Raw genomic sequence first — 27022 nt, 5'->3', positions numbered from 1 at the left:
ATCTGTGTAATGGCTGGCATTATCATTACATAATGTGCTTAGTGGGATGAAGGGAGGGCAGAGGCACAGTTTGTATCTGATGAAGCAGAACTGCTGCGAACTTAAAACGCTCGATCGCCCCTGTTGAGAGACAGCACCAGTAATAATAACCTATAATGTCAAAATGCTGACAATCTGGCCCGCTTTGTTAGTACTGGGTTAGTCGCGGTAACGTTTTTGGGCTACCGTGAGTCATTACTACTGCATGACAGCTTGCAGATAGCCTTTAATAGGATTCTACAGTGCTGAGCACGGTGGCGCTGAAGTCACTCTTTACATTGAACTAAGCATTATGAGGCTCAGGGGACGTTTTGTTGCAGGCTTCTGGTTTGCAAAGGTCTGGAATGGCTTTTGGGCTAGGAGAGGCAACAGATGGCTCAACACACACTTCCTTCTCTTCTGTCCTTAAAGGAATACACAGAGGTTTTTAGGAGATTATCCCATTGGTCGGGTACCAAAAACACACTGCTGTGTAACTGTAACAGCCACTTTGGAGAATTGTTCCTGACCTAAAATGCCATCAATAGTATGTGAAGAGTTATCTTCTGTTGAAACAGATGATTTTAGTGCTGTTGTGGTGTGGTCTTGCACTTACATATATTACACAGAGAGTAATGTTTTATGCCTTACACTTCATGCACAGTTCACTGTATACTGCATATTTACGGCATCCCCACGTTTCCCCACAATCTAATGAGTTTGTTTAAGTTTGCCTCTGTCATAAACACTCGGTCTTGATTTTCCAGACAAACTAAACAGTAAATAGTTTATTTCTGCTAATGTATAGTTGAAATCATTGATTTTATTTTGTTTTATTATTTCTCTGACCAGTGCCACAGACTGACATTTAGCTTAACACCACCTTTTGTAAATTAACTTCTGCCAGCCTACAGAACAGCTATAGCAAGGTTGATTTTAGTTAAAAGTATCAAACAAATAATGTCGCTTTGTTTTAGACACCCCCACCTTTCTCTGGCTGCATCTCGTCTCACCACTTGACAACTACAGGAAAACACTGCAGCTCAACTCTTGTGCTGAGGAGACAGCAGTACTGCCAGAGCACAACATCTCAGGGGAGACCTGTGTGTGCATATGTTACCAGCTCTCACCCCCCCACCCCAACCACTTCTGCACTAGTCCTGTCAACACATATGGCTCTGAGGCTTATCTCTCAAAAAACACAAGCACCTGCTCTGTCATGTAGGTCACACTGGGTATTTCTCCTGGTCCTGGCAGGGATATGGCTCTTTATACCCACTACAAACGGCCATTAATTGATGTGGCAGTGATCTGGATGCCCAACTGGGTTTGATTATCACCGTTTGCAGGGGAGCTGCACTTGGTGGGTGATGCACTTTTCTGTTTCAGTTAAAATCAAGTTTGAGTCACAGTGAATCAGAAACAGTTATGCACACCAGTGAGTTTTTTTGTCCCTGTGTGAATTGGTTCATAAGGGAGAAAACCGCTCCACCCTCCCCCAGTGGAAGCATGCAGATACTGGATCAAGTCCCGCAGGACTATGAACAGCCAATTTGGGCCAGCGCTGGCTCTTTTAAATCACAAACAACGGGAAGGAGAAAGTTTCTCTCTCTTACGTTTCATTCAGCAACAGGGTGAATATTACAAAACGGTTTTTAAAAGATGATCAAATACATTCAAACTGAAGCAGTTTATTTTTTCATTCAGACCACAGCGCCGCTTGCTGCTCCACCAGGAGGAGGAAACTACTCCACCTCAGCGTGTGACTCATATGTACGAGGCCATGATTATCAGATCTGCCTCACAACAAGTGTGTTAAAACTTTCCTAACCCGTACACATCCCAGGCCTGATAGAAAGAGGCTTGAAATTCCATTTCATAATTGTTTGTTTTACAGAACCACACACGCGGCACAGCACTGTGAGGACTGTATGTTCTCCAATAGCCTTGGTTTCAGGCGTCCTTCAGGAAATCTTTCAACACTGCAAATTATAGCAGTTGTATCTGAAAGGAGAAACCCATCAGCTGCTGATGTTTATTCATAATCCAGTACTTACAGTATTTATCACTAGTGCAGTGTTTTTCTATTTGTTTGCTTTTCAAGGACTTGGCATCAAAATATATATTTTTTAAAATGATGAAATATTAAACTGAAGAGCACACCAGCACAACACTGCAGCTACAGTAGCAGTTTGTTTATACGCCTTACGTTTTTCACTTCACAAACTCCAATGGCATTTCAGATGTTGCATCAAACCCAAACAGCCACTTGTGTTTTCATTATTTATTTTTTGAAGTGCCTGCCTTCATTAGGCACATAAAGGTTGTAGCCGATGCTGGTGATAAATATGCAGATGACTCAGGTGATGGATAACCCACATCATTTTTTTGTGGTGATGGTATGGGGGTAAATTTTAATTATCCTGCATCACTGATGACTCTTCAGTTAATTGTCAAATGATAAGATGATGCTCTGGCAGATGTTTGTGTCTAATTGCCCTATTAGCAGGGAGGATGGAGAGACGCTGCGGCTTGACATTTGCATTAACTCGCTGGTCAAGGTGTCAGTGATCCTCAGTTGACACCTTGAAAACAAGTAAATTAGTAACCAGGCTTACATTAGCATTACAACAGTTACAACATCACAACACCTGTTGCACACAGCACATTTGCAGTATAGCCTTCGTTATCAGGAAATACCAAGCATGAATGCATAAAGCATAATAGATGGATTCATGTGCACACAAAAAGTGAAAGAGAAGTTTAAACCCGGCTCCAGCTTTGCACCGGTTTCAGAAAGACACACCACAGTGCCTGTTTTGAAAAAGGAAATAAACAGATATTGCTCATGTAATCAAGTGATCTAGAAGATTCTGCCCAGACTGAAGTGACCAATTTTTGAAAGAAACAGTCAGCAGTGAGCTATTAATGTTAGGCATGAAGTATCTCTGACTGATAGTATTAATCCTAACACTCTTCACATTACAACAACAAGGACATTTTGAAAGTCTTTGATGTGCCAAATCAAAAGAGGAAACACACACTCACAACACAACAGTCACATCTCAGCACAAAAATAAAAAAAACAAAAGTCCCTCACAAATTCACGTCTTCATCTCTTTTCCTCCACTGAGTGAAATCCTGGTTGCCTGGCAGAGGTCACAGAGCAACATCTGACAGCCCGATATGCCTCCTCTGCCCTGTACCATCCCCCCTCCAGTCCAGTTCTGGATTAGAGATGGACTAAACCCCCCCCCCTGCATGCCACTCTGCATGGATTAACTCTAAGAGAAGCTGCACTGCTGTCACACATTAACCTACAATCACAAGTCTCTTGTGCGGCGAACGCTCGCTACAAACCTCTAGAAGGGGTTGTTAGAGTCTGACAGAAACACACCGGCAAGCGGTTGCATCGTTTTGTGCACAGACCAAGTTCAGTGGCAACTAAATCAGACCCCATTCAATGTTTCAGAGACTCATCAGACAAATCCTGAGGTTTGTGAAAATGATGTCGGCGGCATCAAGACATTCGCTTGATTCCTCAGCAGTGTTGCAGCCTGCCATATCATCTGTCCACAAAGATATGCACTGGGAGTGAAAATGGTTTTGCAGGGTGTGGAAATCCTGTTCCATCTCTGTGATGTGTTATTGCTCAAATAACTGTGCTGCATGTTATTAATTTCCATTATTATTGAGCCTCTCAAACCTATTAGATTAAAGGAATGGCATTCTGAAAAGGCTTTCTCAAAGGAGACTTCCCTCTGTGATGAAGAGGGCTATGGATACACACACACACACAAACACACATCTTTATGCTTTGGAAACACAAAAACAGACCGACAGACAAACAGCATGCTCGATTTCAACTTAATATCCACTACAGTATGTGAATGAGCGTACAGCTTCAGCAAGACTCCGCTGAGCGCAAAAGTGTGACTAATTTAAAGGTTCACCAAGAAGCCATGAATCATTCAGCCCGGTGAGACTGAGACAGAGCACCCTTAGACACTGGGAATATGAAAAATGCACCCATACGCTTGCTGACAGGCACATGCAATCATTTCCTCCAATAAAATCATACATATCATTCTTTCAGTTGAAGGAGAGTCGAGGAGGAGGAGGAGGAGGGGCGAGCTGTAATCTTTGCAGCAGCAACAGTTGGCTGTCTGTCGACTGACAGACTAAGAGTTAGCTGCAGAACATAGGCACACACATGGAGACACACAGCATGCGCGCACGCACATGCACGCACACAGATGCACACAGTCACAAAAGCCAGGCAATCAGAAATACAAAGAGATGGACAAGGAAGCCGAGGGAAGAAAAGGTGACAGATAAAGCCACAAAGCCACACGGCTGGAGGGATGCCTGGCAACCGGTGGCAAAAATGGAGATGCAGTAATAAGAGAAAGGGAAAGGGAGAGGATGAACCAAAAGGGATATACACGGACATGAAGACATGATGGTAAACAGTAGGATGGGGGCGACAGGAGGAGAAAGCATCACTCACTGGAGTCATCTGAGTCGTATCCCTCCACATCAGGCTCCTCATCTCTCCTGGTGGTCTGTGAGGAGGCAGAGGCTCCAGCACAAGCCCGGTCTGGGTTGTCCTCATTGGAGCGGTCACTTTCAGCAACGGCAGTGGCAGAGGCGGTGGCCGAAGAGGTGGAGAGGGCAGAGCGCAGGGGCCCAGCGTGACCCACAGAAGGGGGGAGGCCCCGCGGGTAACGGGGGAAGTAGTCAGAAATCTGCTTGATGGGTTGGATGGGGCCAGGGCACACGTCAATGGCCATGTGCTCCTGGATGCTGATGGTGGGTTTCTCGCCTTTGCGTTGTGTCATGCATGCGGTCCAGCCCGGAGCCAACTCCCAAAACCAAAAACTGAGAAAAGAAAAAAAAAAAAAAAAAGAAGGAGATAAACAGACCCACCCCCTCTTCGCCTCCTCCTTTTGGTTCTTTGGAAGAGGTGGGTGTTGTCCTGGGTGGGTGTCTGATGGGTGGATGGGTCCAGGTGTTCTGTGGATGTCACCACACTGGTCCACAACGAGATCTGGAGGCTGCTGCTGTGTCTGTCAGTGCTGTCCTCAGATCCAGACCATACTGTCTGACAGCCTCACACACATTACTACCTACCCTCTCGCTCTCTCTTCTTCCTATACCCCCACACTGTGCCCACGTCTGCGCTGCCTATCTGAGGGAGAGAGAGAGAGCTGGTGTGTGTGTGTGTGTGAGAGTGTGTGTGTGTGTGTGTGTGTGTGTGTGTGAGTGAGTGTGAGGGAGAGGGAAGGGATTAGAGAGGAAGGAGGGAGGGATCAGCTGATGTCACTGCCTAGCAACCGAGCGGTAAACAGGAACCGTTGGCCGAGGTGCTTAATTATGATATTAACCCCATCCATCTGTCTTTAGGAGGGAGGATCCGGCGCTATGCCAGATTCACGCACATGAATGTGTGTGTGTGTGTGTGGTGCTATGATAACCTGGACAATGAGGCTTGAACTGATGTGTCTTTGTGAATCACCTCCAGAGTGTTTTTGTACTAAAAATGAGTCTTTTTGACTCCTTTACCAGAGTGTTTTTCAATCCTGCAGTAATTATGCTAATAAAAGAACTGATTTCAGTTCAGTTTGCATTTGCATTTTGTAAAAGCAAAACCTCCGCTAGGTCCCCAAAACCTGGCTAAAACCACACCTGCCTGCTGCCTCTTTTCTGCTACCACACCCTGGTTTCATATAACTTGTCAATACAAATGCACGGACTATTTTCACTTCCCCATGTACCAATTAGGGACCCTGATGTTGTCACACGTTTGTCAATTGCCTGCCATCTGTTGGAAGTTTGTGGGTGGCAGCGAAAATCTGCAACGCTGTGCACCTTAACACTTGTTTAATAAAGATGTTTCACCACAGCCTGACACTGTGACTACCTGTGATTACCTGTGACACGCCAACAGGACGTCAAAGCTGCACTGGATCAGAACATCACGTAAAAATCACACTTGTTACATGATCCACTAATTAGAGAACAAGAATTTAGACAAATGAAAAAGAAAACTATTCATTCAGTGACATTACAGGAAGTTATTGTCTAACAATAATATAAACTGTTATTCCCTGAAGTCAAAAACGAACATACAGCTTTGAATGCAGAACATAATCGTAACTGAATTATGTTTACAATATATCAAAGCTGATTCCCCCCCGAACCATGAAAGCAAGGTGCTCTACACTGAATTCCACTTTGCTTGTAACTCCCAGTCTCTCTGGAGACCAGCTTGCTGCAGATTTATGAAGAACCTTTGCAACAGCTCTGCCATCACAATTCTCCAAATGACACAGCTCCCCCCTGTGTTGTGAGCAACAAGTTGCAGCTTTGTGAAACTAAAATCCAAAGTATGTACCACAGCTAACAGGTGGTTTTGTTCATTTCAAAAGATCAGGTGATGGAAGGTAAAGAGCTTTAATGAGATTTGATTTTGATCTTCAGTTTGCAGCCGGTTGATGCTTTATGAAGATGTCAGCTGTTAAACTGTCTTCTCCTCTTTACTCTTAGCATTAGTAGCAGTGTGGGAGTTTGGGTGTAATTGAAACAACCATCTCTCAATCTTTATGTCTCTACAAAGCAATACAGAGAGGAAACGGACTAAATGACATACTGTACATTTAGATTCTTTCTTGGCAGCCTTGGGTATGAGATTGCTCTTACTTTTCACCTGGAATAACAAAAATTGCTGCTGCAAATGCTCCGTGGCTGGCAGCTGCATCAAAATAAAGAAAAATCAAGTGCAGTAGAAACACCAGCTCATTCAATGAGCTATTCAATGTTTATTTGGATCTGGTTGCACAAGCTGCAACACCAATAAGGAATGTTTTCCTTGTTCTTCCCGTTCTGTCAACACCGCGTGAATGCTGCACCGCTGACAGTTTTGTCTCGGAGACCCTAAACTGGTCTCTCGCAAAAAGGAAATTAATGTTGTTGGGACCCAGAGGCTTCAATATAAAACATCTGAAATATGAAAGCACTGCACACTAAATATGCCACCAGGGGCAGACCATTTCTCTTCTGAAACGGACTTTACTTTTTGAAATAGCTTCTGGTAATACAAACAACCTGGTGACCATGTTTTCTGTGGGTAATGACGCACGCCAAACAATTTCATTTTGGATATTGATGGCATGTCACCACCTCATTGCAACTGTAGCAGCTGAACGACAGAGAGGAATGTGTGCGATTCCCATGTGGGGAAATAATGAGGTGTTCAAAGTAGGTATCCATGTCTAGAAAATGTGCTCCCTTGTGTTTGTCCATCAGTTTCATGAAGTGATTGAATATGTTAAGTTATACATTTACACTCACTGGTCATTTTATTAGGTGCACATGCACAATTTAATGCAATTCAATACAGCAGCTTTCATTATAATCATCAATAAGAAGTTATTCTAATGTTTTGGCCACTCTTTAATGAAATGATGCATCCAAAATGTTTGAAACATTTCTTATCTATCTTTTTTTTAATCTAGTCTGTACTATTGAGCAATGCAATGGGGAATACAGTGTTCCTGTAGAGGGTTGGTAATGTAGAGCAGAGGAAAAACTTGTGACGGTCGTTGTCAGATCACCCTGAGGATGTCTCTAACACAGCTGATCAAATGCACTGTATACATGTTGAAAACATCTGCGTGTGAAATCCCAGCTAAAGAGCCCATCAGGTGAGATTGTGTCTCTTGCTGCAGCATTTTTAAAAACTCCTTTCAAATCAGAGGCTGCAGGTCACAGCTGAAGGGAGCACACAAGGGTAAAATCATTCCTCGTCCAATACAAGCTTTGCTTTTTTTTTTTTTTAATTGCCGTAATCATATTTAAAATAGTTTCTCATAGAAAGGTGTGTACATGTCTGTGTGTGCATAGAACTCCTGCAACTACACAAAAAAAAAAATCATCTGAGAGGGACACTGAAATTACACCACATCACTCTATTTGTATTTTCTCTCCCCTCAAATGTTCATTTCAGTGCAAAGAAATCACATGGTGTACCATGAAATTACCAAATGGTGAAAAAACTACTTGTGCCCAACAAAATTACCACGTTGACAGTCGGAGGTCACCACAGTTGTGCTGCAGAAAAATCTGGACTTTTTTCCTTGTTAATGTGGCATCTACAGTATGTGCACCAGTTACAGCAAAAGAGAAGCAACATTAAAGTAGAAATTACTTCTCACTACATCTCCTATGTTGCAGCATGGCTAATATATATTAGCTAACATGTTTCCCTCCATGTTCACCAATCCTTTCCTTTAAAGTCATTCCAAATTCATAGCTGTAATCTCGGCTGCCTGACCCCTATGTCCTGCTATTATTGCAGCCATCTGTGAACTAAACATGGCCACTTGACTTGGCTCACCACATGCTGTCAAGGTAGTGGCATTTAACCCACACCGGCCCTGAGCTAATAGGAAACAGCACTTAGTCAATACACAGAAATATTAGAAAGCTTTGCTTGTGTTCCAAGACTGGATTTTATGCACGGCAGATCTATGAGCTTTAGATCTACATTATTATCTGCAGTAACTTGATAGGAACACTGGCAAAAGCAAATCATTTGAACAAATTCCAGGTAAGTAAATATATCTACCAAATTAAAAAGATAAAATGATGGTATGGCCACATAAGTTGAAAATATTTTTCCATGTAGGCCAAATAATGTGGTCAAATGCACTCTGACAAGCTCTCTCTGTTGGGGAATGATGCTGTCTTTATACCAGCTGTGTCCTTAATCACAAAGAAAGAGAAGTAGATGTCTGCTGGACTGTGTCAACGCCAACTTCATCCTCAGCTGCTGACAACCCTCTGCTAAAAACATTTATGTATTTATTGAATTCTATCAAGAAGCTTTGCATAGGACTGATTCCCAAATCATTCTTTGCTTATGCTGTTGTGATTCAGAGCAGAAGCACACGTCAAAAAAAAAACAAAAAAAAAAAACGTATAAACAATGTCTCCCAGAATTGCATGCCATGTCTGGAGAAATCTGATTAATGGCCTCTTAACAAGCGCTCCAAGGAGGCTCTGCCACTCCCGTCACCCGGGAATTCAGTGTAAATGAGGGAGTCAAGGGTAAGAGTGACCTTTTCAAATATGCTTGTTCATATCGGTCCATACTGATGCCTGAAATTCTGCCCTTAATTTCAGCGGCACGCAGACACAAACACAAAATGGACGAACCTCTCTCATATACACATTGCATTCCTCATGTCTTGAAGGTTTAGCGCTGCAAAATGAACAAGGTGCCACTAATCTTCAGCCTGAGATTTGGACTCTCTCTCTCCCAAAAGTTTTTTTTATCATTTCTAAATGTGCTCAGGAGAACTGATCAACATGATGCTAGATACTGATTAATAGTGTCTGAAAATGAAGGAATGGATGGCCAAACGCCTTTGATCCATTATAAATGGCTTTAATGGACAGAGATAAACTGTGCTACTTAGATGTAGGAGTGTGTCAACTTCCAATATGTGCATCATCAGGCCCCATCTTATAGTTCTGTTTTTTAAAAGCACTCATATGTTCAACTATCTGTTTAAATTTCACTAAAATTACCAAAAAAAAGTCTAAACAGACAATATGCGCTGCCAGTGACAGCTCTGTTAACCGTCCCAGGAAGTAACTACAGACATTTATCATACATGTAGGAGGAAAAGCAGCACAACATCTATATGTCATGTATGACAACTCTGCCCTCTGGTGGTGACAACAGAAAGCTTCAGATTCAGCAAACAAATTCAATTTTAGTATTCACATTGGGATGCTCGCCCTTCACACAACTGTGAATGCGCCTGCTGCCTGTGATTCTAGGAAAAACGAGCTTATGAATGAAACATTAGAGCGTGGACAAGCGTGGCCTGTGACATCATCTGCCTAATTGATACAACTGAGCAATCAGTAAACGCTTGGAATTAGGAACATAATAATCAGCTCCTTTAGGTGTTTGCTGTGCTTTCGATGCAATAAGCATAACAGTCAGTGTGCGAAAATCTGTCATTTGAGCTCACGGAGGAAAAGCACAGATGTGAATTATTTGTTTAATGAAGCTTTGGCTCCATCAAGAGCTGCTTCCAACAAGTGGTGGTGATGATTCCTGTGCATTTCCAGCTACTTCCTAAAGTATTTCACACTGTAATAGTTGATTTCTGGTCAGTTGTGTCAGGTTAACAAGCTGAAAAATAAAAAAAACAGTGACCGATTATGAACTTGTTATTGTTAATGTGCAAACAATGGCTTGTTGTTCACATTCAGCAAACACAGAGCAACATTACCTTTAATTTAGTTGGAATTTGGAAAGTGCCGCCTGCTGTTTGGCTGCTGATAACAACCAATTTGCAGCCTTAAAAACTAAAGCAACGAGCTGAAAGAACTGAGGGCAACTGCAGAGTCATGTAGTAATTCTCTGTAGATTTGTAACTATGAATCAACCACGTACGTGAATTGCACATATGATTTTTTTTTTATATATATAAAAATAAATATTGCGGCGTTAATGAGAAGGCTACTGTAGACATCCAAAAAGCTTTTATGATTGCTTATTTTCATGTGTTTGTGCACTTTTAACAAATGCAAAATTTCTTTTACGACATCAATCTACATTTGGTTCATAAAAAAAATAAAAAATAATCAAGTGTTGTTTCAATGCAATGTCACTAAGTGAGAAAAAGTGGTGTGTGGGAAGGTTCGGCACCAAAACGGAGTGCTTGAGGTTTATTGGCTCAGTGCCTGACTGTGTTTTGAAGCTTTTTTTCGGTTCATATGCACGTTTTAAAGAGCTAATTCAGGTTTTGGCTCCATACAACATAAAATAACCACAATCGCTCTTCGGAGGCCCATTCTGTATTTTCTCACTCATTGTGGTCTGTGTTATCTTTGAAACACCTCCATCCCCAATCATTAGCCGTTCACAGACAGTCCAGTTCACACTCCTAACACATTTGGCTCCTGCAGGTCTCTGGCTTAATGGTTTTTCCTCTTATCTTTGGGAATTATGAGAATTTCCATCAGGGTTTGATTGAATAGTAAATCGCAGCACGCCCGCTGGCTTCCAATGCACTTCTGAACACTGCAGATTTGTAATAGTAACATCCAAAAGCTAATGACAATCAGCGTGTTTCAATGAGCAATCTTGAGTCTACTATAAGCCCACAGATGACAGATAATAACATCCTGATGTCCTCTCTCACTGCACAGTTCCTCTACCTCCCCCCACTTTACACAAGCGCCAACGTACTGTGCTGCCAGCTCTGTTTACTGGTTGATGTGAAGTCAACTCTGAAATTACACACGATTTCACACCATTATATTTACTTCTATATCACTATCACTCTGATTTAACAACTTCTTTCCTGCACAGCTCTTTACACACTACTTGTTTATACTACACGTATAGTAGCAGTTCTTACTTGATTTGCCAAAAGAGTCACATATATGCTAAATTGTAGGTGGGGATGCTGTGTCTGCTGGTCTCCTTCTTAAAGGAACAGTCTGGTGTTTTTAGTTGACTTATGTGAAGATACTTTGTTTAATGTAATTTACAAACCAATGGCGTTGAGAACGGCCTCCGGCGCAGCAGCTCTGCTTCAAACGCTCTTGGAGCTACACCTTCATCCTGTTTCACAGTGAGCCGTTCAGGGGCCGCCACTGGGCCAGATGGGTTCGCTTGGTGGTTTTGGGTCTCAAGGGCTGCTTTGGCCTTTGCTCATCAAGGTCTGCAGAGGTTGTGCCTGCTTGTTAATTCGGCCCTGCCGCCATTTGCCCTTTGAGTCACACTGATAGTTTCATGTGTGAGGGGCGTTTAGCATTTCTTCCAACTACAGCCAGCAGAAGCGGGTGCTATGCATGTAAACACTCAGGGTTTGAGAAGTGCTGAAGACATTTTGAGCTCATGCAATTTAAAGTTGTATCACGAGTCGAATGAAACTTCAGACGTGAAGTCTTGTGACTCCAAACCACCACTGAAGTGTGTTTTATGAATTTGAATATTTGTGATTCACATCTGTAGTACAGAGAAACTGTGACTGGAGTTGGAAGGTGCAAACTAACACATTGTTATATTTGCTTTTTTATGAAATTTGATGACAGTAACAAAAATACTGAGAATAACCAGCTTGTTCTTTTAACTCCTCACACTGAACCCTATTTAAGACCTGCAGCACTTAATATTTCCATGACATTTTACTTTTAGCACCAGCAAATCAGTTCATTTCATTTCCACTAGCACATCATTAATCTCCATAGGAAAAAAAACATAAGAACTATGGTGATGATAAAAAGAGTCAGCGATAAAATGATGTTGAACTTCAGAGACAGTTTATTTAAACTTGAATTCATTTACAGCAGTTCCACTGGAGAGGAAAAGGAGTTTGAATAACATCCTAGCCACATTAAACCTATGGTCCTATCTAATATATGTACAGGGAAGAGGATGCAGCTCGATAGTGCAGAAGGCACAGAGTTGGCTTAATATTTGCCTGTAAGCGCTGCTAATATGACAAAGGATAACAAGGTGAAATGGCAGCATTATATTGGAGAATAACGTCTTTTGCTTGCTTTGAGCCAAGAACACTGTGAGATGTTGCAACTAAGTAGAAAATGGCTCCAGCTTTTCACTTCAATCCTTTGGGATACACAGGGGTAGATTCAAAAGTCCAAGAGGAAAGCATCGGCTCTTTCAGAATCTATATCATATAACAATCGTGGCCATTTTGGGATATGTGTGGGTACTGTGTTTGAATTGTTCATGGAAAGCCAGTGTGTTTTACAATATGTGACACATAAAACGAAGAAGACTCAAAGAGAACTGGACAATGTTAAGGCATTTTGCGATTAGAGATGCAATTCTAACCAGAAATGAAAACAGTAAATTCCACAAAAAGGGATAAATCGTAAACGCAGGTCACCAACATTAATCATGACGATATGGCAATAATATGGCATGCTTCTTTCACATCTTCAATATCACTTCACTCGCCTGCCAAACCATGCCTGCATCACCCAAAAACTGTCTAGTGAGAGCAGCCAGATCTTCCAAAAACAGCCCAAACACAGGAGATGGTGACGACAGTAAAAGCAACAGATCCAAGCTCAAATGTCTACACCTCTGATTTAGTCCGAGCATAATTCAAAAATGGGGAAAAAACATCTCACAACCATTAGGACCAAAACCCAACACCGTTCACTCATCCACCAACATACACACAGAAAAATCAAACTATAAATGTACAAAGTGTCTGATACCATAATGTGAGGAGAGATTCATTTCTGCCACAAAAATAAAACTGTAGAATATAATGAATATCACTCCAACTACAACAATTCAAGTAAAGCCTTTCAAACTAGAAAAACAAAGTTCCAACTACATCATAGTGTAAAAGTCTCTTGGAATTCTTGCATCACAGATTTAGATTATACTTGTAAAAAAAAGAAAATAAAAGTACATTCAGCAAGAACATCAATGAAGGAACAAAGGCATAACACAGAGGTAAGTAAAATATCAGTAATCGCCATTTTGAAAATAAGTCGTACATAACAGATTACAGGTGGAATTAAGTTATTAATTCTCCAATTTTTGTCTAAGACTGTGTGAAGGTTTGAATTTTATACTGAATCTGTAGGAAACGTTTTTCAAGCTCAAACAAATTTAATAAATCTGCTCCCACACAGAACAGTGAACAGTGGCTTACGACTGTCTTCTAATCTAGAGTGCTGCTGTTTTGTTTTTTTCCCCTGTATTACAATTCTAATATGCATTGCGGTAGACTTCGAATATATGATTGTCAAAGTTAGCCATGCTCTGAAAATATGAATTAGATAAGCACTAGAAGAGCCCAAATTTCACATTTAAAGCTACATTTAAGAGTTTCAGGACAACACCATCAGAGTCACAGTTGTTGAAATTGTGCCAACTTTTGTATGTGGATGTCAGGGGAGGTGAGCTTGTTTCTTCTATGCCCAGTCAAGTAAATATAGACTTTTGCACTGATGACATTCCATTAAATGTACAAGTCACATGGAACGAGATTTCAGAGATTTCACAGACGAAAACCGCCATTCAACATTTCACAAACCCACCTGCACACATTCACACACCAAGTGGGTTTTTTTGCACATTTTGTGCAAATGAATAAAACTGTTTTTGTAATTTAATTGTTATATTGTATTCCACTTTCTGTGTTAAACAGTTAATGTGATTTTGGGAAAAAAAACAAAAAAACAAAACTGGATGGGAGCGCAAAAAAAACAAAAAAACAACTCAAAATGTGCAATAAGTCTGAAGGTGCACTAGCTATATAAACACATGCAACTGAGTGATCAGCTTAAAATAAAACCACAAGTAATTAAAGAGCATTCTAAAAATTGACATTTACATTAACAGAACGAAGATCACACATCTGATTTCACACCACAGGATTATCATACTGGAATAAAACAAAAACTGGAGGATGGCTGTGAAAGCAGGGACTGGCAAGAGAATGGAAAGGGAATATGGCCTCCCTGCCTATTTTCAAGCAAGCAAGTCAATCATATCATACTGCAAGTAAGGCAAGATAATGTTTTGCATCATCTAGGTGCAACAAAGAAGTTTAGAAACTAAAATACAGCCTAAAGCCAAAACTACAAAAGTGTTGTAGAATGGCAGCAAATAAAACACAAGAGGCAGGTGAGAGATAAAGCCACCGAAAAAACAAAGGCAGAAAACTCATGACAATATCTACTTATCTCAAAGTGGGAAAACAGAAATAGTCAACACAAGCCACAAGTCCGGCAGCTTATCCAAAAGCTAAGAAACGTATTGATAAGCGCTACAGTATACAAACTAACGGGCGACTGATTAATCAGTCAGCTGATTAAGCGGGCCGGTTTTTGACATTGCACATATGTGACTAAAAATGCTGTATATAATTATGATGCATTTTATGAGCACATGAAGAGAGCTGTGAGTAAGATTAGCAGATATGAAAGTAAAGAAAAAAAAGTATTTAAGAGTTTATGCTGTTGCCTCTTCTCTTTATGACCAACAGCAGAGATCAACAGAGTGGACAGCAGGCAGGAGAACAGATGGAGCCCAGGTGAAGTGAGACTAATCTAGTTTACAACTGCACGTCAATACACTTGACTTGTTAATGTATGCTCCATAAAAAGCGCCAATGTAATAGTTTGAAAATATTTGTTAAACAAGCACAAACTCTCCCAGAGGTTCCAGGAGTGTCCTGCATTTTAACAGCGGCTCCCTGACTCCCACAAATGATATAAAACCTCCCAGATATTTCCTCTTCTTGTAATAAGTAAGGAGGACGCCTACACCGCTTAACATGAGTGACCATTCCTCACAGCAGCAGTGCTGGTGAGGTGTTCAATGACACTACAGATTATAGGTCATCCAAAATGTTTTCCAAAACATCTAAGTAATTTAAATATTTTTGTAATTCACAAAATGCTCAATAAATTTCAGCATTTTGTGAATTATTTGTATTTTTTAAATTTTTAAACCATCAGCGTTGGCATTCAATTACCTCTAATGCATTCTTTTCAGATATTAACGTGCACAGTGCAGTCATCTAAACATGTTTGACACTGTAGACACAGGGTATACGAACATTAGTTAATCTTGCAATCATATTCTATTGGTGCACCACTACGATTAATTGGACTAGATGAAATGCTCCTTTCTGATCTGATTTTTGATTACACTGTGTCACACGCAAATGCTACATTTATTCTGTTCCCTGTTGAAGCTGCAGTAACAAGTGCAAAATAAAAATATTGTACCACAAGCATCTCACCCTCAAGCAGGGTATTTAAGCATATTTAGTTTGTCTAAACATATCTTAAGTGACTAAACAACATGCCTTCTCTTCATGGGAGACAAAAATCCAAATCCAAACATTTACATCAGAAGCTCAATGATATATATGACAAATCTCATAACTGTCCTGTTTAATCCCATCTCTATATTTTGAAAAGAAAATAATTTGTCTATGTTGCTTGATAACATGAGACCAAAGGACTGTTAGAAAAATGGCTGTGTAGTTCTTGGATCTGGCCTTTTGCTTTGTTTATGTACTGCATGTGCTGAAATGGCACAAGGGAACCCAGGCAAAATAAAAATAAAAAACAAGAAGAAAAAAGGTTTTGCACAGAACGTCAGAGTTCCTACAAATATTTACAACATAGATACAGGCACTTGTATATCTTTGGTTGGAGAAACCCAACATTGCAAGAGTAATGCATTCACAGAGCTTTTGTGTCCCTTATTGTATTTCCAGGTTCACTAGGCAACTGGTATGTTTATTTTTATTTCTTCTGTCTGTCTGTTCTTTGAGTTTGTCTGTGTTACAGATAAGTTCTGATAGCGCTCTCTGATGTCTTTTTAACCCTCTGACAACGCCACCTGTAACAGAAAAAAATGTGAGTTTAGAGCAGTTTACAGTCTTGTGACACAGATTAACGTAGTAAAACTAACATATATAGCGCATCCCCGCCAAAAAATTTAAAAATGTGATTGAGTGATGTCCTTGACCAATCAGTGGTCAATTGATGCTTGGCTGAAACTACCTGTTCACGTCATATAGCACTGCTGGTGTCGGTTGTACCTTCTCAGGGCAGAAGTCAGGGTTGGTTTGTCGAACTTTGCCAGGTCGCCCCTTGATGACTGCATAGCAGAACATAGTGATCACCATGACAAACAGGAAGTAGCTAGTGTGCATCAGATGCAGGTTGATGAGGGAACGATCATCCTGGTAAGAAATGTGACAAAAAGACACTTGTAAAAACATAATCAAACACTAGTCCAAAAAACGTTTACTAGAAAAACATGAACATAATTTGGATTGTGTCGATTACTTATTACAGGTCCAGTTTAATATGTGAGGTGACATTTAGAATACCACTGTCCGCACTATGGTTTTACAATACCACCCTCCCTGGGGGCTAACCTTTAATTACATGAAAGCAGCCTTTTAAAATATTTGTTAATAATGTGTTTCTGATTAAAAGTACTGGCCGGCCAGCTGTTTGGTATAACATAATGTTTCTTAATATCAAAAGCTTGTCTAGACTTTCTATTGCACAGTAAATCTGAAGAGCAAAGAAATAAAACACAAACTTGATTATTTACGTGTTTAATTATTTCAATAAATTGAATATACACTTAAATAGGCCATCTCTATTAGAATTTTAAAAATGAATGAAAGAGGACAATCCAGTGTCAGTCCACTTCCTTCCTCCATTTTCAAATACTATGTTGAATCCTGTCATGGCAGAGATCAGGTGACTGTGCAGGCATAGCATTTATTTTCAAATTGTTTTCAAGCTCACTGGTGCATTCACTGAACCGCTGTGGATTGACAATGGGACCATTGTAATCACAGAAAAATCCATCAGTATAGAACTGCAAGTAAAAAGCTTTCAGAACAGGTTTTGTGTTTGGTCGCATTTACTTTGTCCTTCAGTGACAAAGTAAATGTGAGTGAGTGATACTTTATCCTGCCTGGAAACCACAGCTGAACAGGTCCAATACACACTCATGCTGACATATTTGTTTTTTTCTTGTATTTGTCCTGTATTGTCTTGAGCTACAATGACTTAGAATAGAAAAATAATATGTGAACATAATCTTAACACCAGCCGACATATCTGTTAAGGTCTGTAATTACACTGAAGTAAATAAAAAAACTGTTAAAACATGACATGATAACACACACTTTTATCACAAACTCTGTTAAATAAAAGTCTGAACAATGTTTGCTTCAGAAGATAAGAAGATGTTGACTCACATCAGGAACGATGACAGTAAGCTTTGGGTTGAGTGCATGGTACACCTTGCCGATTGCTCCTTTGTAACACCAGAAGGGGTTGTAGTCCTGACTGTACTTGGTATCTGAATCACGGACTGTGGTGAACACCTTGTACCAAGAAGTAGCATTGGTGTATGTCTCTGGAACACAGTGTGGTGGCTGCCTGCAAACCAAAACACAAACTGATGTTGACCGATGTTGTGGAACTACTCACATTTTGTTGATTATGGTAGGGACATGAGAACTGTTACAAAGTTGCTGAAGTATGTATGCTATATTGCCAAAAGTATTTGCTCACCTGCCCTGACTCCCATATGAACTTAAGTTCCATTCCTAATCCATAGTTTCTGGCTCTGACCAAGAAAGTCTGGCTCTCAGTCTTCGCTCTAATTTATCCCAAAGTGTTCTATCGGGTTAAGGTCAGGACTCTGTGCAGGCCAGTCAAGTTCATCCACACCAGACTCTCTCACCCATGTCTTTAGGGACCTTGCTTTGTGCACTGGTGCACAACCAGTGTTGTGTTGTTGTGCTCGTGTTGGAAGAGGAAGGGGCCAGCTCCAAACTGTTCCCACAAAGTTGGGAGCTCTTCGCACTATGTGCCTCAGCATTTGCTGACCCCGCTCCTTCAGTTTACGTGGCCTACCACTTTGTACCTGACTTGCTGTTGTCCCAAACGCTTCCATGTTCTTATAATACAGCTGACAGTTGACTGTGGAATATTTAGGAGTGAGGAAATTTCACGACTAGATTTGTTGCACAGGTGGCATCCTATCAAAGTTCCACGCTAAGATTCACTGAGCTCCTGAGAGCGACTCATTCTTCATTCTCAAAGGTTTGTAAAAACAGTCTGCATGCCTAGGTGCTTAATTTTATACCCCTGTGGCCATGGAAGTGATTGGAACACCTGATTCGGATTATTTGGATGGGTGAGAGAATACTTTTGGCAATATAGTGTATTTTCCAACTTAGATTTTTTATTGCACTAATGCACTTCATAGCTACATAGCAGAAAAAAACAAACGCAAAACATTTAAAACATCCATTTAGAGCAGAGTATTATTATAGTTTTCAACATTGATGTCAAGGATTCAGGGTTCCTGGTGACTATTTCTCTAAATCTATGCTACATGAGATAATTCCCTCTCACTCGTTTTGACATGTTTGACAGTCTATTGTGGATAACCATGAGCATGTGACAGCCCCGTAGAATTCGCAAATGGATTATTTGCATGCACTGCCATTTGTGATGGCATTTGCTTGATGCTGCTGATTTGCAGAACTTACAAATCACTTTGGAATCCACAGCTACTAAGGTGACTAAAGTTCAAGTTTAACTTGGATCATTAAACAACTACTACCTTAATTGCAGTTTTTGTAGAGCTACATGCTGAATATGAGTAAGTCTGGGTTACCATGATAGCTGCAAACCGAGCTTGAGAACTAAGAACAGAATTTTCACCCTAAAAATTGCCTTTGAGATGACACTATTAACCTCTGTAATGTTACAGACTACCTGTGCAATCGTAGCACTACCAAAGCACAGCCAAGGAGTAGGGTTAACCCTACCCCTGCTCATTCTGTGATTATCTATATCTGATAATAGTATTTGTCATTCTGGTGGTTTCCAGCTTTAATTAGAAAGCCTGGTAATGTTACCTTTTTCTATTTTATATGCTGTATATAAATATTATTTTAAGTCATCATGTAATGAAACATAAACAATTAGTTATCTGTTAAAAAATAAAAGAATAAGATTGCATTGTGGAGCAGTCTAATTAAACTGTATCAGTCCTGTACATGTACAAAACATGTGCACAAAGAGAGGTGTTTTGCCATCATACTTATCCACACAGGAATTTTCATTCTCAGAGACTATTATATATTATACCAACTACTGTAACTCATACGATTGTATGGATGCAGGAATAGCCACAACCTAAACACTACCAGAATGACATGATAATAACAAAAACTGTACATTGCATTGCATTTTGTCAATATCAGCAGCTCTAGACAGAGATATAAAGTGCCTTTCTATGAGTCAGTGAGGCAATCCAACTCACACTGTGACTGGGAAGATATTGCTGGATGCTGTGATCGTCATGCAAGTGCTGAACACCACCTGCTCACAGTGGCCATGCAGTACACAGTCATCTGAGTTCCAGGATACAGGCAGGGTAAAGGTGATGTTTATTTCCTCATGGGCTTCCCGACCTACATAGAAAATCATGTGAAAACACAATAGAACAATTCCAGATCATTATAAAACTTTGGGATGACTCATACTTTTGACAATTAATATTCCTCAAACCTGTTATGCTGACATAGTAATACTAATAACTGCTTGCAATTAGCCACGATCAGGCTCAAACAACTTAAAAACACAGGGTGACGTACCTCTCAACTATGAGGCAATGACTTTATAGACCTAGAAACTGCATGCATACGGCTCCCACAGCTAGAAACCTGGGAGAGCAGTAAACTACTCCCATAATAACAAACGACATGCTGATTTTATAGGCTTGTGCAATATTTATCAAACTTTAAAGGGTATTGGACGATTATCAATCAACAGGAGTGGACTCCTGGGTGAGACAGAGGATAGATAGGTATACCCAAACTACATGTCTCATAGTTGAAGTAATTTAAACTCTCACAAGCAAAGTGGATCAACTAGTGGGGACATGAAATATTACCCTTCTAGTCATCATATACTTGATATTTTCTCTTTCATCAAAAATTAATTCAGCGGAATGCAATGAAGCTGAACCATAATTCACGAGGAGCTTAATGTATTGTGTAGGTTGGGTTACTTAACAAAACATATTGATATACATTCACACATTCATAAATTATACATACTAATAATCTGTACAGTTTTTGCTGACTTTTCCTAGGAATACTCCACTCCCCTTTGTAAGCTCTGTTTAGACATGATTATTTGCATAGTGCAATGCAATATTTGCATAGTTCTATAATGGCTATGCTCATCCACTCTTTTAGAATACTATTTTATACTGTACAGTATAGTACAGCAACACAAACTGAAGCAAGTGAGCGAGTTTCTTTGCAAAATTCTGCATATAAAGTGCAATACATTCAGTAAGGACAAGTTATCTATCAAACTAGATAGACTCACTCACTCAATCATTTCAAAGCTTACTGAAACAGACAATATATTAAGGCTTAGGGCTAAAACCACATATACAGTCTGTCTGGATGGGATTATTATCCATGTTTAGTTTAGACTGTGAAAATTACCTGACCTTAGCTAGAAAATATAATCTCCACTGAACAGAAACACAGAAACCTACCAACAGAGGCAAATTTTCATTTTCCTCCGTCGCTAGGTAACTGAATAACAGATTTCAATTTGGCATTTTACTTTTTCTCATAACAATGTTTGTGCTGCAAAGTTCTCCTGTCCACTGAAACAGAATAAGTGGTGACCAATTACAATTAATATTTGTTTCTTTGGAACGAAAACAAAGTCTGTGTCCAAAATACGCACTCACTACTCCCAATATAAAATAGTCTACTCAGTAGTGAGGATTAAATAGAGATGTTGGACACTTGCTAATTACTATCATTTTGCATTATCATCTCATTTTTACTGTTTGAGTCCCACAATGACTATTTTCTTATCTCTAAGAAGATAATGATGCCATGTAAACTACTACTTTCATTCCACTGTAGAAGATTTGAGTGCACCATCTAGTGAAGTGGTTTACACACTCAATATTTAGACACCACAAAAAAAAAAGATAAATATATCCATATCGTGCACTATATAGTACATAGGAAGTTAATTCAGAAAAAGCCTTATACTATTATAGTATTGTTTAGCGATTAAATAGTGAAAGCTTGACACAGTGAGACATTATGTATTAGACCTTCTTTTAAAGCTTAAAGTCTGAAACCTAGTACGACTGAACAGCTTAACACACAATACAGCCTTTGTTTTTTTTTTACGTCACTTCATTTAGGTAAAGTCACAACAGTGATCTAAGTTAAAACCCATTAGAAGGGGTGAATGACTTCCCTATAGCAGTCACACAATAACAGTACCAGTTAGAAACATACACCATAGACTGAATACATTTCTCATGTTACATATAACCTTTACTGGTATTATAGCTCTAACAATGTCTTTGTGACAAGAATGTACTGTATTCAATGGAATTCTATGGACTAGATTTAACCAGGAACATCAATGAATAATCATTTATCACTGTTAATAATTTATTGATTACTATCTACACCTCATTAACCAATAATGTAGAAGACAGGGACATGTAGTTTATTGTAAATGTTGGTAAATTCTCTGAAATGTACTGTAATTGTTGTAGTAAGAGATTTTCTGTTCAGATTATAAGGCTCCTACTAACAAAAGCAGATGTTTGGTTAATACAGGCCGAAACCTGGGTGTGCCTGATCTGAGTATAGATTTATTGTTTTCAATAAATACAGTGCTACAGTGAACAGGACACAAGTAACTATGGACATGTAGTTAAGATAGGATATGTTTATTATGTTATATAAAACCAGACCGTAGTTAAATAACTTTATTTTATTGAAGTAATTTACTGCCCAACAGTAAATTCAGCATGTGCAGTCATTTTATAACCTTTTCTCCATTGAACTGCATAAAATTTCCATGACTAGATTAAACTTATTTTCATTTACAAGCATTAATCCATAGGTAGAAAAGTAAAAAGTTAATCTTAAAGATCGACTATCTGATAGTAATAAGATATATGATAAAATAATATATACAGCCCTGCCTCATTTCCTGTTAAACATCTACATATTTTATATGGGGACAAATAAAGACTAGAAATGATTATTTGGAAAACCTACCAGACAAGCCAAGTTGTTGCCCCAGCGCTGTGGCATACAGGTGGGTGATATTGCGAGAGTATCCTCCAAAAGGCCGCTGGGGGTCCAGTGTGAGGGTAATGGGGACTGAAATGTTGATCGGACCAGAGTCCTCTAGCAGGAGAGGAGCCTGGGTGCTGGAACGAGTCTGGCCACTGGTCACAACCATGCTCTCTGGCGTTGTTGACTCATTCAAGCCATGTTTTATTGTCTCGTTCTCTGACACACAAAAGTCCAGCTCATTGAAGCGCAGCAGAAAGGTGTTCCAGTCCTAGGTAAGAAAGTGTTGGACAAGGACAAGTTAGTATGTTGTAAATAACCGAACATTTATCACCTGAAATAGGCTAAGTCATGTGACAAAAGGAAATTAGTAAATTATTCTCCCTTGGACAGAAAGCCAATACTATATCAGAGTATAATAGACATAACCTCTGGAATGATTCGGTGTGAAGTGTTGCCAACAACAAAAGGCACATCCTAATATCCAATAAGACTAAATGATGCTGCTGACAGCTCTTGACTATGTTTGCAATGTTAATAATAATAATAATAAATCATTTAATTTATAAAGCACTTTACATTTGTGGGCAAATCTCAAAGTGCTACATAGCAGATAAAAACTTACTTAAAGTTACTAAAAATCCTTGATGGAATTTTTGTTGTTGTTGAAAGCTTTGTTTAAGCTGTGTTTAATTCACATATTTAAATACAATCCGCTGCGTTTCTCACAGATGATTACTAGTGCCACAAAATGCACTATAAAGAGAGAAAACAGCATATGGGTACAGTGTGTATTTACATTGTGATTGTGATTTACAGATAAGTGTCGTTCAGTACCAAGCTTTACATGTCCTATTCAGATCCATATGTAAAGTTTTACTGTATGAACCAAAAGATCACTGTCATCAAACCTGCATATGTGTGGTTTTGATTTGAACTTTTGGTCTCTCAAATTGTAGTTTTTACATTAAAATCAGGAAAGGGACGGAAATGTTTTTTACAGCTTGCATACGTGCATAAAGACAATGTAGAATCCCTAATTACTCAGTTTCAAAGTTAATCCTACTTTTTTTTAGCTTTGGACAGTGAAATAGGTGAGACTGCTGAATAGGTCACATTATAAATGTAACATGGTTCAAAATTATGGGCAAATGCATCCTTAAATCCTAAATCAGGCCACAAGGGTCATGAACTGACATTTGGAATGAGCAGTGACCACATTATACTGGTATTTGAGAGATACTTAAGCAGCAGACCATATAATTTCATCTCTCTTAAAGCACACATGGGTGAGCCTCACCTCTGTTAACTCTGGAGACTTGATCTCTTTAATCTTGAAGAAATAACCAATGGTCAGGAAGGCGATTGCCAGTGCACTGACGGTGATCATAAAAATGACCAGAGGAGGACGGTTGTTGATGTAGCTTCTCAGGTTCTCTATAGGATTTAACAGGTATACCTGCATATTGACAAAAACACAATGCAGCAACATTTTAAAAAAATAACAACAGTGGTAAATAACAATCCACACCCACTTTGCATTTACTACAGCTAATGGAGACATAGATCTGCAAATCTGACCTGAACAATAGATATGTGCTAACTAGGAAAACATTACAAGGCAATGAAATGTGATTAAAAGAACTGTGCAGCAGACTTGGACATGCTGACTTTCTTTTTTTTTTTTTTTGTTAAATGCAATATAAATAAATCTAATCAGTACATGACAACAGCTTACAAATCTTACATGTTACATGTATTGTTTAGTATTATACATGTTGCCTTGCTTAAATGTACCTGACAACCTAGTACCTGATGTGGGCTAAAGGGATAAATTGAGTACAAGCTTAAGTTTAACCTCACCAATACAGATCGAAGTGTTGATGATGGTGATGTGCTCAAGCTTCTTTTAAGCCACAACCAGATTTAATAAAGTAATAATTAAAAGTACAAGTAATCTAATACAGGAGAATGTCATTGAAAACAGTTTAAACAGTACTAACACGTCACCCCAACACAGAATTATTACACACAAATAAGATATTTCTCGAATGTCAAAGTACATGTTCAACAGGCAGCTAAAGCCTGCAACTGCAAAGAAAATATACCAGTATCTTTGGTGGATTGCATTTTAGGTCCTCACAATTACATGAAAATAGTGTATGTTATGATATTTATAATCAACTGGTTGAGCAAGATGCTTTTGTGTGTGTGCATGAGCTTGTAAAGAAGTATGTGTCTGTCTTTGAACAAACAACAACTCTTCACAGTTCAACAATATACAAAAACAACTGTTCCTTGCAATAAAAAAAAAAATGCATGGCCAAATGTTTGCCTAAACACACACACTCCATTGTGTGCAAAGAGAAACCAATCAGGACTTAGTCAGGTTAAAATGTAAAGGTTTTTTTTCTACGGAGGAAATAAGACTACTGTCAATGTGCACCTGAAGGTGTGCTAATACAACTACCTGCCCTGACGTGTCACCTCCCAATTCAATGTCAACAAACTGCATCATTCAACCTTTCCATTAGATTCTACTATTTTTATTTTAGCTTAAGAATTGAAAATGTTATCGAGTTTCTCAAGCTATCGTTACTCTCTATGAAACTGGGACATTTGGTATTAATCCAGATAACTTGAAACTGCAAAGTTTTAAGCTTAAACACTATGTTTTCGTTCAGCAGCCAGCCAGGTGACAGGAGCTGTCAACCTTGTAGCGGGATAAGCTAGCTAACGTTACCTGGCTCTTTGACAAATGTTCCTAAACGTGACAAACTTGACACACACTACGTATCTAACAATAGCATTACCAATGTAGCTGACTCGATAAAATGAAATACGATGTTAGCGTTTCTCACCATTTTCTCTTTCTGTGCATGCGACAGATGCTAGCTGGGAGGTTCGTGGCGGGGCCACAATAACACTAGCAATTTTGCTAACAAGCTAGCCTAGCTGCGAAGCTAGCCTGTACTGCTAACTTGCTTGTTTTCCGAAGCTACTCCCTCCTGAATACACCGCTGAAAAGCAAAAGTCGGTGTTCGGTGGAAACAGCTAGACTTTCGGCGTTAAAAACACTAGGTGCACTTATTCCCATTCTTTGCTCTAGTTCACTGCAGGTTAGCTGAGAAACGTCCCTTGTGCACAGCCTGGAATAACGTCAATAATGTATCTGGGTCCTCCCAGTCGACATCTCCTCGGCGTATCCGCACTGCGCAGTGAAGCTTTCTTCTTTTTTCAGTTTGTAGGTGCATTACTGCCCCCAACTGGTTCGGAGTGCGTGTGGACCTGAGGGTTTACATTAATAAATGAATTAACTAATTAACTCATGATTTGTTATTATATTCTGGATATGAATCTGCACAGTAGTTCTAATTAAAATCATCAAATGCGTGTAATGCAGTAAAATGTACACAAATAATACCTAAGTGGAGAAAATGCATAGAATAAGAACAGAGTGATCGATTAATTGATTACTCAGTCTTTTAAACAAACTATACATGCAGTATTGGAGTATACGTTTTTTATTTAATCAGATATTTATTGCTTGATCCCCTGCCCGTTTGACATGAGTACTTGTCTTCCGCTGACATAATATATATAATATAAAAGAGTATTAGTCACACAAATCCTGACTGGAATTTGATAATTTGAGATAATCTCCCACCTCTTCCTAAGTTAGTTCTACCAGTTTATTGTGGTGCACAGGTGAAGCCCTGCTCTAACTCTTTGGCCCAAAGAGGTAAAATTAAAACACACAAACGCAAAAATAAAAGAAATTCAATGCAGCTAATAATACTGATGAAAAGCATTCTCTATGCACAACTTTTCCTTCGTTAGGTGATCTTTGTAGACAATATACATGGACACAACACTAATTGCATATTTATAAATCAATCTTTAATGCGAAAAGTTAAAAGTTGATCACAGATGTGTGCATGATTTGGCTCCGTTTCAGCAGGTGGCGGTAGGTGCTGGTCTGCACTTGTCCGCGGTTCCTTATAAACCCCAGAAGAATCATGAAGCACCAGCGTGGCCCCTGGCTGGTCCGGTGGCGTTAAGTTGACAGCGCAATCAGCGGAAGTAGGAAACTTTATTTTAAAATAAGGTGAAAGTGTTTTATTTATTTCCAGTCTTTTGGAAATAAATAAAATGCGTCGCGTGGATTACAAGGTGGTACGACAATATGCACTTAGAGACTAAGGATTACACGCGAGAGGAAATATGCTCAAAAATAATCAACACTGATTTATCGACAGATGAGCTTTTATTTTGTAGAGTCAAGACGG

At 39.4% G+C, this 27022-nt stretch overlaps 2 protein-coding genes across 3 annotated transcripts in view; both read right to left on the bottom strand.

Moving 5' to 3' along the window:
• Positions 1-4859, bottom strand: part of doc2b (double C2-like domains, beta) — a 78662-nt gene extending 73803 nt beyond the window's left edge. The window contains exon 1 of the mRNA XM_026372418.1: positions 4529-4859. Within this exon, the coding sequence (XP_026228203.1) occupies positions 4529-4859 (331 nt within the window). The remainder of the gene's footprint in view (positions 1-4528) is intronic.
• A 7488-nt stretch (positions 4860-12347) lies between these two features.
• tmem248 (transmembrane protein 248) lies at positions 12348-25930 on the bottom strand. 2 transcript variants are annotated; one of them, XM_026371925.1, is made up of 7 exons: positions 25595-25930; positions 24034-24192; positions 22716-23004; positions 19919-20069; positions 17835-18018; positions 16615-16796; positions 12348-16450 (listed from the first exon to the last, which is right to left on the bottom strand). In XM_026371925.1, the coding sequence occupies exons 1-7, from the start codon at positions 25595-25597 to the stop codon at positions 16393-16395; spliced, it is 1026 nt and encodes a 341-aa protein (XP_026227710.1). In that variant the 5' UTR covers positions 25598-25930; the 3' UTR covers positions 12348-16392. The 2 variants fall into 2 exon arrangements, with proteins under 2 accessions (XP_026227710.1, XP_026227711.1); XM_026371926.1 differs by having other exon boundaries at positions 16314-16450; positions 16653-16796.
• Between the last annotated feature and the right edge of the window lie 1092 nt (positions 25931-27022).

This window comes from Anabas testudineus, chromosome 14 (genome assembly GCF_900324465.2).
Source record: "Anabas testudineus chromosome 14, fAnaTes1.2, whole genome shotgun sequence".
Lineage (NCBI taxonomy): Eukaryota > Metazoa > Chordata > Actinopteri > Anabantiformes > Anabantidae > Anabas > Anabas testudineus.
This window is presented reverse-complemented; position numbering and strand designations above follow the sequence as displayed.

Bases quoted from the DNA above. Each gene is read 5' to 3' on its own strand.
- tmem248 (XM_026371925.1), bottom strand. The intron at 23,005-24,033 runs GTGAGGCTCACC...TTTCTTACCTAG, and splicing joins AGTCTCCAGAGTTAACAGAG to GACTGGAACACCTTTCTGCT. The intron at 20,070-22,715 runs GTAGGTTTTCCA...TTTTCTATGTAG, and splicing joins GCAACAACTTGGCTTGTCTG to GTCGGGAAGCCCATGAGGAA.